Source organism: Delphinapterus leucas, chromosome 7 (genome assembly GCF_059928025.1).
Source record: "Delphinapterus leucas isolate spDelLeu-1000000601 "Yukka" chromosome 7, BTC_Dleu_Yukka2, whole genome shotgun sequence".
Lineage (NCBI taxonomy): Eukaryota > Metazoa > Chordata > Mammalia > Artiodactyla > Monodontidae > Delphinapterus > Delphinapterus leucas.
Window position 1 is genome coordinate 96567732 of NC_143135.1, and position 13432 is coordinate 96581163.

General features: G+C 52.5%; 1 protein-coding gene and 1 long non-coding RNA gene across 5 annotated transcripts in view; one reads left to right on the forward strand and one right to left on the reverse strand.

Moving 5' to 3' along the window:
- Positions 1-833: 833 nt before the first annotated feature.
- Positions 834-4231, reverse strand: LOC149748824 (uncharacterized). Its single transcript, XR_016393945.1, has 2 exons — positions 2228-4231; positions 834-1356 (listed from the first exon to the last, which is right to left on the reverse strand). It is a non-coding gene; the product is annotated as an uncharacterized LOC149748824 (long non-coding RNA).
- Positions 2347-13432, forward strand: part of POU2F3 (POU class 2 homeobox 3) — a 79430-nt gene continuing 68344 nt past the window's right edge. For 2 of the 4 annotated variants that reach the window (XM_030764537.2, XM_030764540.2), the window contains exons 1-2: positions 2347-2478; positions 9117-9185. In XM_030764537.2, coding sequence (XP_030620397.1) covers positions 2451-2478; positions 9117-9185 — 97 coding nt within the window. In that variant the 5' untranslated portion in view covers positions 2347-2450. Of the gene's footprint in view, positions 2479-9116; positions 9186-13432 lie in introns of those variants that run through there. The other 2 variants (XM_022560292.3, XM_089915708.1) reach the window with 2 other exon arrangements.

Genomic DNA, 13432 nt, shown 5'->3' on the forward strand with positions numbered 1-13432 from the left:
CACCCCCTCTCCTGGTCCGGAACCCAAAACTGTCCTTCCAACTCTGAAGCTATAACGCCCCATCTCTTCCCCAATGGGCCCCATCTCCAAGGGTTCCACCCCCACCCGCATCCCCAGGACCCCAGTATCCTAGGCTACTAGAGCTGGAAGACCCTTAGAAATCATTAGGTACATGCTCCTCTGGCTTCTGGAAAACTAAAGCCCAGAAAAGAAATGTAACTTTGCACATGGAAAAGAGAAACAGGTTCCAGATACTGGCGGTCAGAGAATCAGACCCTTGGGGAACACGGCTAAACAAATGCTATGCACATAGAGATATGGAAATCACAAGCGCACAAGGGTATATAAACTACGTGCAGGCATTTTTCTAGGATGATGGTAGGTGAAGTGCAGTTGTAGATAAGAAATGGCCTCAGGCTTGGGGCCAAACCTGAAGTGGAGGAAGGGAGGGAAAGTAGAGGAAAGAGGAGGGAAGGAAGGGACAGTCTGGCAGTGTGCCAAGGTGTGGGGGGTGTGTCTCTGGGTTCACTAGGCCTCTGAAAAGCTACTGATCTCTTTCCTCAGCCAGAAGAAACAGGAAGAAAGTCTCCTCCCTTCTTGCTAAGAGTGGGCGGAAGAAAGGTTGGTGCGATTGGGGGAGAGTGGTTTGTGTGGACCCGAAGAAGCACTTGTTAAACACTTTCCCTCCAGGGCCACTGTGGCACCCACTGGGCCCTTTCTGACACCTGTTGTGTACCCTGCACTGTGTTTGGTGCTGTGGGGGCAGCCAATCAGTTAACAGCCAGGGGATGGGATAAGAAAAGTCCTGCAGAGCGAGCCACAGGGCTATTAAGAACATTGAAACGTTATGGTAATTTAATAACAGATCAGATCACTTCCAGCTTCAGAAGGAGGTGACATTTGAATTGTGCACGAAGGGAGAAGAGTGCAGAGTTTTAGAATAGGAGCCCTGATATTTACTGGAAGGGTAACTTTGGGCACACTAAATTCTCTAAGCCTCATTTTTCCCATCTGTAAAATGGAAATAATAACAGTCCAGTTTTCGAGTTGTTATGAGGACTAAACAAGATCAGGTGCCTCTCAAGTGTTGGTTAGCACAGTGCCTGATGCACTGAAAGCTCAATAAATGCTGGATATTCTAATGGGGATTATTGGGGTGGATGGTGGGTGGACATACCAACTGGAAAGAACAGTGCAAACAAGGCATAGAGGCAGAAAAGCCCAGGACTTGTTCTGTAAGCAGGTTGAGAGGGAGACCTGTCTGAAAAGAAAGGCGAGGTCTGTCCTGCTGTGGGCACACGGCTTTCAAGGTTTATACACAGGTGGTCTCTCCGCCTTGGCACCTCTTCCTGGGACCTGAAGAGTGGAGGAGAAGGGTGGGGGAAGCTCAGGTGACGAGCCTATGATGGGTGCTGCAGAGAGCCCTGGAGTGGGAGTCCAGAGACCTGATCCCAGCCAGTTTCCTTCCATCACTAGGGAATTGTGTGCCTTTGGACAAGTCACTTCCCAGTTCTGTAAATGAGGAGGTGGCTGTTCCCACAGCCCCTGACACTAGTAAATAGCTTTCACATCATACCCTCATAGAGCCTCGCAGCAACCTGGGACCTGGTAGGGCAGGCAAGAGACACTATCTTCACCCAGAAAATGTGATAATTAGCTGGGCCCCATCTAGGTCCCAGGATGTGGTGAGGATGCACGGGGGCCCTAGGTGAGCTTGACCACCTGCTAACTTCGGATAGATAGATGCCAGTTAAGATTAACACCTGCCCCGTTTTACGGATGAGTAAGCTGAGTTCGGGGAGGTGATGAGCCTTGTCTCATGTCACACCGCCGGTAAGCGGCAGAGAGGTAGGATTCCAACACCACATTCTTCCCGGCGCACTCCCGCGGCTTCTCCAAACACTTCCAGAGTTCCTCGCAGAGCTGGGGTGTCTGTCCAGACGGAAGCTCAGCCCGCCCCCCCGCCCCCCCGCTGGTTAATCTGCCAGGGGTTCCTCAGTAGGGCAAGCTGTTGGGCCGGGCGCGGTGGGGAGAGGCCATTGGCGGGTCCGAGGCGGACAGGTGTTCCGCAGGGTCAGGACCCGCCCCGGCAGCACCGCCTGCCCCCTCCCCCGGCCCCCGGCTCCCCGAATGCAAATCGCTGCTTTGCCTGGGCCGGGGGCCAGGCGCGGGGGCCCTGCCAGGGGGCGTGGCCCGAGGCCCCCGCCCCGCCGCGCCGCGTGCTCACCTGGGGAGTGTGGCAATCCCGCCGCGCCGAGTGCTGCCCGGGTGGGCGGGAGGGAGCAGCGGAGCGCGCTACGGCTGCGGCGACGGCTCCGGCGGCGGCTCCCGCGGCGGCGGCGGCGGCGGCCGGGGGCGGGAGGAAGGAGACCCTGGCTTCCCCGGAGGCCCGGCTGGGGCAGCCGCGAGGGGCCTGGGGGGAAGCTGGCTTTGGCCCCGCCTGGGGCAGGATGGTGAATCTGGAACCCATGCACCCAGGTGAGGGGCGGAGGGCGCGAGCTCTGACAGGTGTCACTGTGCTCGGGCAGGGGCGAATGACAGGGGCGCCGCTCTCGGGGGGGGGGGGGGTCTTGTTCCCCAGCGGCCAGGAGAGGGCAGTGTGGATAGCGGGTCGCCCCGAGCTGGCGGGCGCAGGGTCCGTCTGGGGCTTTGGGGAAGAATGAAGGTAGGGGCTACGGTGGAGGGTGGGAGGGCTTCTGAAGCCTCGCATCTGGAGAGCGCTGGCATCTGGAGAGCCGCAGCCCTGTGGGACCTGGGCCTGCTGAGCTGTGGTAGTCTCGGGGAAGTTGCCCTGTTCACTGGTTGCAGAAGGGTGGCTCACTGGCTCAGCCAGGGGTGTGGACCTTGGAGTGCAGAAGTGAGGGAAATACGTGTATCCACATGTTGCGTGTTTGGTGTCCCAGGCATTTACGTGAAGTATAGGGAGAGTGGATATTGGTAAGGTCTAGGGGCTGCCTAGGAAAAGTGAGTGGAGCTGGGCATTTACAGAGGCACACCTGGGGCAGGTGCCATGGTGCACATGTATTGATCAGGGCCTAGGGAAGCATGTGTCCGTGTGTGTCAGAGGTGAGTCTACCTGTCCCCATGTGTGTTGGGAGAGGAGGTGGAGCAGACCCCACCCGTGAAGGTGTACCTGCTCCCCTGCTCCGTGAGTCTAGGCAGTGCCGTAGGCTGGTGCGCGGCGGGGCTAGGGAGTCCGCGTGCAGGGGCTGAGCCGGAGCTCTGTGGGACGCACAGGAGGAGAAGCCTGCACAGGGCCCTGTGGGAAAGCGCTTCCATCTCTGCGTCTGGGGGGTGGGGGGGGGCAGTGAGAGATACATCCTCTGTGTTCCATGTCCCATGGATTCAGATACCAAGCCCTCCTCTCCTCAGGGGTGGGAACCTAGGCCATGGAAATGCTTTTCCGGGAGTCAGTTTCCCCTGCGTGAAAGGTCTATGGGCATGGAGTGAACCAAGACCCCTCCATTCACCCTGCTGATCCCTCCTTCCACAGCCAGGCAAAGACCAGAGCTACTAATCCTGGAGGTTGGACTTGGTGTTGGGGTGGGCCTTCTGGAGGTCTGAGGGCCTGAGCAGAGACGGACTGATGTGGAGAAAGCTGAGCCTGATTTGGCCATTTCAAACCAGCAACTTGCCTCTTAAAGGGGGCAACACCCAATGAATGACCTTCATTAAGGACTTCAGAGCTGTTGACAGGAATTTTGTTACCTGCTCTCCTTTCTGGAGGAAGAGTGAGGGAGTCAATTCTCATGACCTACCCCAAGGAGCAGGGTAGGCTGGAGGCTTTGGCCCTTGCTGGAGCCGCCAATCCTTGAAATCAAGCAGCAGTGGGTGCACGGGGGAGACCCAGTTTCCCAGACGCAGTCCTGGTGGGGCTGAGTGAAAACCAGCAGATGGTGAGGTGTTAGCTCTGAGCGGATCCCCAGGTGCCAGGACATGCCAGGGAGGGCTCGGTGTGGCGGAAAGAATCATCCAACTGGGTATCATCCAATGGTTGGGGGAAGTCCATTTTCAGACCTCGTAGCACCAGCATGGAGCTGGACATAGCTGGGGGCAGGTCCCGGGTTCTCCTTCCTCCACTTTCCACCAAGAAGGCCTAGGTGTGCATGGGAGCAAAACCTGAAGGCATGCCCCCCAGTGGGAAGTTCTTTAGGACCAAGATCAGAGACTTCCTGGGGGTTTTCCACCTCATTGTCTACTGGAGGCTCCTGCTCTGGGGGAAGTGGGAGGAGGGGGGGCAGCTGGGACCCAGCAGGGAGGCCACCTGGGGGCTAAGAGGATCTAGCTGAGAGCAGGAAAGAGAGGGTGAGGTTGAGGTGAGGAGGCCAAGCCCTCCATGCCTGGCCTGGGAGGAAGCTCCAGGCTGACGCTTTTCAGAAGCCCGGGCACCTCCCCCAGCCCTGTCCCCTGCAGGCAGACACAAAGGGGGTGATTGAGCTAAACCCAGGGTGCGCTAACTCCTCAGGTGGGCTCTCTGTCCACCTGTTTACCTCGGGTGGGTGACCTGAGTCATCTCTCTACATTTGCTTGCCACTGCTCTCCAGCCCGCTTCTGTAGTCTATCTCCCCTCAGGGCTGTCTGGCCTCCCTGTGAGGTTTCCTGGCCTCTCTGTGGTGTCTGGTTCCCCTTTGGAGACCTCAAAGGGATCGCTCAATTTGGGACTTTCTGTGGGGCCTCTCTAACTAGGTCTCCATTTGAGGGCTCCCTTTGCTGGGTCTTCTCAGTGGGCTTTTTAGTCCGGGGTCATCTTTGTAAGGTCTTTCATCGAGGGCCCTGCTGTGGGGTCTCTGAGGGAGGATCCGTCTATGGAGTGTCTCCCTGGGGGCCCCTGTCTAGGGTCTCTCAGTCCAGGATCCTCTCTGGAAATCTGGTCTCTTCTGAGCCCTACTTTTCCCCTCCCAGTGATCCTGTGTCCTGTGGATGCTTTATAAATAGCACTTGCCCTGTAAATCCCCAGTCCTAGGCCCTTGGGGATTCCCCCTCCATGGATCTACTGCAACAGTTTGGGGGGGGTTGGAGGGGGAGCAGGGGCACACAAAGTAATGCGTAAGGTCCCCCACTCAGCAGCTCCACAAGCACTGCGGCCCCTGAGTCAGCCCATCTTTTTGCTTTGATAACCTGGGTACCAGCCGTGATTCAGGTTGGCCTGGGACCTCAGCACTTTGTATTTTGTAGAACACCTCTCACGTGGGAGCACAAACACCTGAGCAGGCATGAGGTCACCAGACACAGGGGCACCCAGGCTAAGGAGGGGCTCCTCCCTCCCAGGCCCAATGCAGGTAGATAAGAGTCAGACAGAAAGCTCAGGAGGGAGAGAAGAGATGGAGGAAACAGTGGGAAACAGTGGGAAACGAGCCGGAGGGGGACACCTGGTTAGTCCCAGAGCATCTCTTTTTTGCCCTTTTCCTCACTGTGAGCTGTTCTCTATCAGCGTTGGGAAAGGAGGATTGAGTCTCACAGACTGATACCAGTTCCAGCTCAGGACCATTGGGTTGGAATGTCTCTTGAGAGGAAGTGCATTTCTCTTGAAGAAGAGGCGAGAAGCATCTCCTCCAGGGGAGAGTTGGAGCCCTGGCTAGCTCAGAAGTAGGACCGGTGGGCCCCTTGAATTCCCTGTGGTAGAAGTGCCTGCAGCAGTGGGTGTGGGAGGGAGAAGTCAGGAGGGAGCTCCAGTCCCTTCCGAAGAGATGAAGATGGACAGTAGGAGAGAGAGTAGTGGGCCTTTTGTTTTCCTGGCGTAGCCTGGACCCAGGAGGTCCAGGACACCGTGGACACTCAGCCTGCAGCCCGGGGAAGTGCTGCCCCTTGCACTTTGCTCCTGCACGTTCACACACACATCCTGGTTCACAGATGTGCAAGGAGGGGTTGCTGCTGGGTCATGCCAAGGCACAGGGAGGTCAAGGCCAGCGGCCAACATTTCGCTCCAGCTTCAGAGGGTGACAGCGCCGGTGAAGCAGATGAGGGGCTGCATCTGGTATCTGGGTTCTTACACGGACCAGCTGAGCCTCCCCAGGGAAGGGAGTGATGGCAAGGAGCCTCCTCAGTTGCCAGCTGAGATTAGAACAGCAGAGAAGCCTGACCGCACCCCACACCTCTCTCACTCACCTCTGGCAAGTGCTGTCCGACAGGCGAAGGGTTATGGCGTCTCGGCGAGTTTCGGTGCTGGCCCATTTTTAGGCTGAGACCCAAGAGCTCGTCCCACCCATCAGCCTCGGCCTCCTACCCAACAGGAACAGGTTCTCAGTGTCTTAACATCCTATGGGAATTAAGAGGTTTTACAGATCATCTCAGCCTGACCCTCCATTCAGACTCAAATCCCTGTCCAATCCCAAAGTGTCACAATGTTGCTCCCATAATGGGTACATCCAATGAGTAGATGTCCTGGAAGAGTGTGGAGCCTTTGACTCCTTCAAAAGTTAATTTTAGACATGATTAGGACTACCTTTTATGCTAATTTAAAAGATCAGAGAGATGGCTTTTGGGTAGAGTTAAAGGTGGTGCAGGGAATGGGTGTTGGAGGAGAGTTTGGGTTACAGGCATAGAATTATGGTTTAGCTAAAATGTCACCCTTCTTAAACGTCAGATGTTTGAAATAAGTTGATTCAGAATACCTGGTCGTCATCCCACCCTCACTACCTCTTAAATTCTTCTTGTCCCCATGAGCGTTTTTCCCATGAAGTCAGAATTGGGAGAATGCAGATGGCTTCCCAGGTAAAGGACAAATTACGATACTGCTTAGACAGAAAAACCAAAGCTGTTTACTGTAATGGGAGAAGGGGACTCCGATCGAAGCCTAAGTATCTGTTTAGTTAATTCATTTATCACGTGCTTCCTTTGTACCAGGAACTGTGCCAGGCGGTTTTCATTCAGTATCTTATTTGCTCCTCACTATAACTCTGGGGAGTATCATTTTTCTCATTTTTTTTTTTAGCTGAGAAAACTGAGGTTCAAATATGTGGCCAGGGTCCCCCTGTGCTAGTTAGGACGACACTGGGATTAAATCCAGGTCTGTCTGCTGTCAAAACCCATGCTCTGAATTCCCAGCGCCACTGAAGCAGGTTTAAAGGCCCACTGAGAGGGCTTCCCTTGTGGCGCAGTGGTTGAGAGTCCGCCTGCCAATGCAGGGGACACAGGCTCGTGCCCCGGTCTGGGAGGATCCCACATGCCGCGGAGCGGCTGGGCCCGTGAGCCATGGCCGCTGAGCCTGCGCGTCTGGAGCCTGTGCTCAGCAACAGGAGAGGTGGTGAGCACTCACCCCCTCCCGCCCCTTCCCAGCAGTCTCTGACGTTTTCTCAGCACTGTTGAAGGATCCCTATGGGGAAGTGTAACTGAGCCGATCTATAATAGGCAATGCCCAGCTCCAGCGTGGCACTTCATGGGTGGGACGAAGCTAAGCCCATTTCCCCACTGGAGCAGAAAGCGTGGAGTAGCAGAAGCCCTTTGCAGACCTGTCCAGGTGGCCCACACTAGTTACTCTGCATATTCATGCATGACAGGCTGTACAAAAAGTTTCAAACTGCAGCAGGAAGGACTTTGGTTAGGCTGGAGAAATGCCTTCTTAAATGTAGTGCACTGAGAGGGGTGGCAAGTGTGGCTGCAGGGTTTCCCCTAGAGGTCTGTAACCATGCAGGACAGCGTGGATGTCTGGGGAGGGCTGTACGGAGCTCCAAGTATTTACCTGGGAGTCATCACTTTGACCGATCTCAAAACTATTCCTCAAACTACAGTGGCTCCCAAGGTTGCTTACTCCCTCCCCTGCTCCTGGGGTGTTCCAAGGGCTGGAGAACCTCAGGACTCCCCATCTCTGTCTTGCTTGGCATGGCAGTCACCCCTCGTGCACTGCAGTCACTACATCCCCTGGGACCACACTTTAAATCTCTGCAAGAGCCACACATATCATTGCCCTAAAAAAAATAAAAAAAAAAAAGTAGAAGAAGAAGAAGAAATAAAAGTCGGTTTCTTCCTGCTTTTCCTGGGGTGGAGGTCCACCCTTCTCCCTCATCCTGGTCATCTCCAGACCTCAGGCATCCAGGCTGTCAACTGCCCAACTACGTGGCCCAAATTAAGACGGGCTGCTTACCCGGGATTGGCTGCGGGGCCGGGTATGCAAATTGGCTCACCAAGACTTTATCTGGTTTGAAAGAGTTAAAGTGCTGCCCCAGAGAAGGGGGGGGAGGGGGGGTCAACATGATTTGAATAAAATATTCTTCTGTCTTTAACGGCTTCAGTATTTGGGTGGTTTCATAAGGAGAGGAGCTGAGACCGAGTTATAGCTCAAAGTTGTCTCTTTCCTTCTCTTTGCTGACCCTTGAGGAGACTTAGGGGCCTCTTAGGCAGTGGCAGCTGTCTGTTGTGGGTAAATGTTTAATTTATTGAAATGAAACAGGGCAGAGAGGCCAGACCCGCAGCACTTGGGGGCTGAGACAGGGGGCCTTGTGTAGGTCTTCTCTCTCCGCGGGACACTGACCCGCCTGCCGTCCCTTTCTTAACTGAGAACATTGAAGGAGTAGGAGAGAAGGTAAGGGCTCCCAAGGAGGGCCACACAGGAACTAGGGTTTGATCACCAGACAGTGGGTTGACCTCTGAGAATCAGGCAGAGAATAGAGGCAGGATTGGCTAAAAAAGATGAGAAGGGCAAGACTTGGTTCAAGGGTGCTCTTACCTCTCAAGGTAGAGTTATTATGAGGGGGAGGACGGGAGATGGATATTTCTTATGCTACTTTAAAAAATAACAGACATTCCCCAAATCCCAAAGGAAATGAGGATGGAGAATGGGGAGCATTCTCCCCCATTCCCCTCCCTCCGCTGTACCCTTCCCCTTGTTAAATTTTTACCAACTGAGCCTGGTGATAGAAGGAAGTGGCCATGAATGATGCAAAGGGGAGAGACCCTGCAGTAGCACTGGAGGAAGGGGGAAAGGAGGCAAGTCTGGGACGAGGGGATATGTGCCCCAAGCTTATATATATTCTAATAGTTGTATGTTTAGGAATCAGGAATTTGAAAGTCTGATGCTTGTTGTAATTACACATTCATCTTCGCTGTTTAGTTAAAGCCACATATGTCATAGCGAGAAAAATTGTGACCTGTTACTAAAATCAGTTGTGTTTTCCCTGCAGATATCAAGATGAGTGGGGATGTAGCAGATTCTACAGTTGCTCGAAGTGCTCTCAGCCAGGTGGAGACAGGTAAGGGTCTTCTCTTCTGGGAAATGAAACAGAAAAGCAAGGGCAGGACATAGTTACTGGAATTCATCGAATAATGGAATAACGTGGTACCTCTTCTGGCTTGGTCTTTCAGCCAATCAGACCCAAAGGCTGGGTCTTAGGAAATGAAGAGATTCCCTAGAGACAGGGGGTATGACCCTGGAGCCTTTGAACAGTAGACATTGGTATACAACGGAACAAAGCCTCTGAAACTAGGCTAGGAAAGGGCCAGATCCTTAGAAACAAACAAGAAGTTAGGGAGGAGATTCACTTTTTTTTTTTTTCATTTTTAAGTAATATTTGTTTTTTTGCTTTTAGTTTTTTTTACTATTTTTTTAAATAGATCTTTATTGCAGTATAATTGCTTCACAATACCCTGTTAGTTTCTGTTGCACAACAAAGCGAATCAGCCGTACGCATACACATGTCCCCATATCCCCTCCCTCTTGAGCCTCCCTCCCACCCTCCCTATCCCACCCCTCTAGGTGGTCACAAAGCACCGAGCTGATCTCCCTGTGCTATGCGGCTACTTCCCACCAGCCAACTATTTTACATTCGGTAGTGTATATATGTCGATGCTACTCTCACTTCGCCCTAGCTTCCCCCTCCCACCCCGTGTCCTCAAGTCCATGCTCTATGTCCACATCTTTATTCCTGCCCTGCAGCTAGGTTCATCAGTACCATTTTTTTTTCAAGACCCCTAGAAGCAGCAGGCTGTGTTCCCAGCTGCTACTGACTGACAGAAGGCAGAATGTGTCTCTGGTAGATGGGAACTAAGGCCTTTTAACCCCAGATTTCTCAATAATCCTACTCAAGGAACTAATCAAAGAGGCCCATGTACAAGTGTTCCTCTTCCAAATTACATGCATGTGGGTGGCAAACAGACCCAGAAAGGAGGGCTTGGTGCCTGTAGATGACTTTGCTTTGTGAATAAAAGGAAAAGGAGAGGGAAGAGTTGAGAAGAAAGTTTCATAGCTCTCTCTCTCTTTTTTTTTTTTTTTTTTTTTTCTGCGGTACGCGGGCCTCTCACTGTTGTGGCCTCTCCCGTTGCGGAGCACAGGTTATGGACGCGCAGGCTCAGCGGCCATGGCTCACGGGCGCAGCCGCTCCACGGCATGTGGGATCTTCCCAGACCGGGGCGCGAACCCGTGTCCCCTGCATCGGCAGGCGGACTCTCAACCACGGCGCCACCAGGGAAGCCCCTAGCTCTCTCTTTTAACTCCATAGTCCAAACCTTGCTTTGAAAGCTCCGTATAATTAAAAAGAACTTGAAGAAAGATGAGCATAAACTGTAACACCACCAAATAACTTTAATAGTATCCCAACAAGACCTCAATCAGTCTTTCATCTGGATCATTAGAGGCATAGAAATTAGAAGTAGAAGAGAATCGATGTCCCCCAGAGCTAAAATCTTTTCCCAAGCCTTCAGGTGCGGTCTAGTTCCATTCTTGAAGCTAAAAGACTCAGGATCAGGGACACGATAATTGGGGGTCTCGTGGAGGCATCTGCAGCGTACATTTACCATAAACTTTTCTGCCCCTCCGCCCTCCATTTAGTATTGAAACTGTCTGTTTACACGGGTAGTGGCACACGTTTCATACTTTGCTTTGTGTCTGGGAACAGTTAAGCTTGGAGAGAGTGGGCCAGTTGCAACCATTTGTCAATTGATTTATTAGCTGAGTATGTTTTACTAAAGGTCTGTGGAGTGGGGTACCTGTTCTCCCCAGTTGTGAAGAAAATGCCCTTTCATGTCCAGAACTCCAGCAAGGCTTTCATATCAGTTCACCTGATGAGTAGGAATAGGCACATCTCTGCTCTGAGCTCTTCCCTAGAGAAAAACCAGAGTCCAGAAGCCTTGATTCAGAAGTTGAGTCACCCTTTCCCAGTAGCAGGCTGGCTAGAGCCGCCCCTGTTCACCTGGGCCAGGTATATTGCCCCAGGTATGTGGTGACACAGCTAAGAGAGTGTCCATGAGGGTGGAAGTCCACACTTAACAGGATAGCTCTGGTGCTCTGTTATTAGTTATGGGACCAAGTCAAGACAACTGTGTCAGGAGTGAGAAGGACCTACATGAAACCCTGAAAAGCGATCCGGGAGACAGAGGGAGTTCAGGACCTGGGTGGGGATTAGGAAGGTTAAGGCGTTACAGGCAGTCTCAGCAAGCTCTGGCCTCCTGTCTGGGACTGTGGGAGCTTGAAGGAGAAAGGTTGAAGGAGAAAGAGTCTGAACATAAACTGGGACTTTCAGAATACGAGTGTCATCTCAGTGTCTGCCAGTTCAGAATGTGACCTTGGACCAGCCGCGTTGCTTCCCTAGGAGGCAGGAACAGATGACCTTTGAAGAGTATGGATTTAGAATCAAACAGACCTGGGGTAAGAATCACAGCTCTGCTGCTGACTGGTTTATGTGATCTGATGAGTTAATTCAGCCTCATCTCTTCTAAAGAGGACAATTAATGTCCATCTTAGAGAGTGGGTTGAGAGTTAGCTGAGATATTTAAAGCCCTTAGCACAGTGCTTGGCACATGACAGCTGCGGTCATCATTTCCTCTAATGGCATCATTAAGATTCTGTAATATACACAACGAGACTTGATGCTAAGTGTTCTGGGGCTGCAGGTGGCTGGGGTGCCCTTCTCCCCTTCACTCAGGCCAAGTGGATCAACCCTACAGGTTGATTTTGTTCCTTCCACCATTCAGGGAAAGATTCTGTGTGGGTCCTCCTCAACTCCAAAGAGACCCTTTAGTTCATCTGTCAGAACGCCTCCATTCCCAGATCCTTCACTTCTAGCGGCTCAGCTTGGTGGCTGGTAGCATCCTTACTTAGGTGACTGTCAAATTACTGCATGTTTTTAAGGGCAAGAAAAAAAGAGGCAGCTAATTAAAGTAACCAAGCTTCCTGGAAAGTCATTCTGACTCATTTTTTACAGAGGAAAACTTATCGTGAGTCACAGCGATTACCAACTTGGTTTAATGGCTTCCTTTGGATTTTTAAAAGGCAGATTCCCCTTCCCAACAGTGCCTGAATTAAGGGGTGGTTTGTCTCTGGGTTTTAAAGAAACTACAAACAAAGGTGACCTAGAAAGCCCCAGCTCCCTGAGAGCACCCTCTGTGTTGTGTGAAATCCCCAAGGTGCACGAGGTGGGAGCTGGGAAAGGGAAGTGAATTTCCCCTCCACACTGGCCAGGACTGCAGAGGAGAGCGTTCTCTAGTCCAGACACATACCTCCCGGTTGGTAGAGACCTGGCAGGGCAGCTAGCTCATCCTTTCCTTTCCTTCGGTCTATGAGGAAGCCGAGGCATGGGTGGACAGAGGAGAAATTCAGTGTCTTTGTGACAGCGCTCGGGACCAGAGAAGGCTCCCGATCCCCTGGCCCGTGTTGTTTCCACACCCTGCAGAAGACTGAAGCCAAGCTGTTTCTAGATTTCTGAACTATCAGCTTTTCTATCCTTCCTCTTACTTCCCGTTTTTACTTTTCCTTCCTTCTTGAGGCTGACACCGATTTTTTTTTTTTTCCGGTTCTCAACTGAGTGGTTGATAAGAGCATAGCCTTACCCACATTTCAGAAGCTCCCAGCTCCATAACTGACCATCCCCAAGCACCCAAGCAGATAACCCTGTGACTTTTGACCACTCTGGTCACAGTGTAGCCTCCTACACAGGGGAGGACAAATACGGTGGGCTTGAGAAGAAGAAGGGAAAGGCCAGTCACATCCACGGAGCCTCCTTCCCATACCCAGGCCCATGGAGCCAACTGTACATGCATTACCTCCTTTAATTCTTACAATTGCCATTTTTATCAATGAGGAAATTGTGGCTCAGAATGAGAAACTAACTAGCCCAGGGTCACACAGCTTCTAACCAGTAATCAAGCTCAGTCCTGACTGCAGGCTGTTAACTCCCTGCAGGTTATTGGGCAAATGTCTTCCCACCCAGACATTTATTTTCCTCCCCATTAAGGAGGGTTTGGGGCTGGATAGCCTCTAAGGGCTGAATTTTTAAAGATGTGTATGCAGTTCTGCTTTTCCATATTCTCTGCCATCAGTTCCCACACCGTGCATTTGTGTGGGGACTTCCTCAGCCCTGAGCTCTGCCCGTCTACCCCGTCACCTCCCTCAGCCCCTATATCCCCTCATTCCACCACCCCTCTCAGCCCGCTCTCCTCTGACACCTCCAGCTTCCTTGCTCTGTTCAGGCTCCGTCCTCTTCTCTGACCTCGCTGGCAGTCCTCG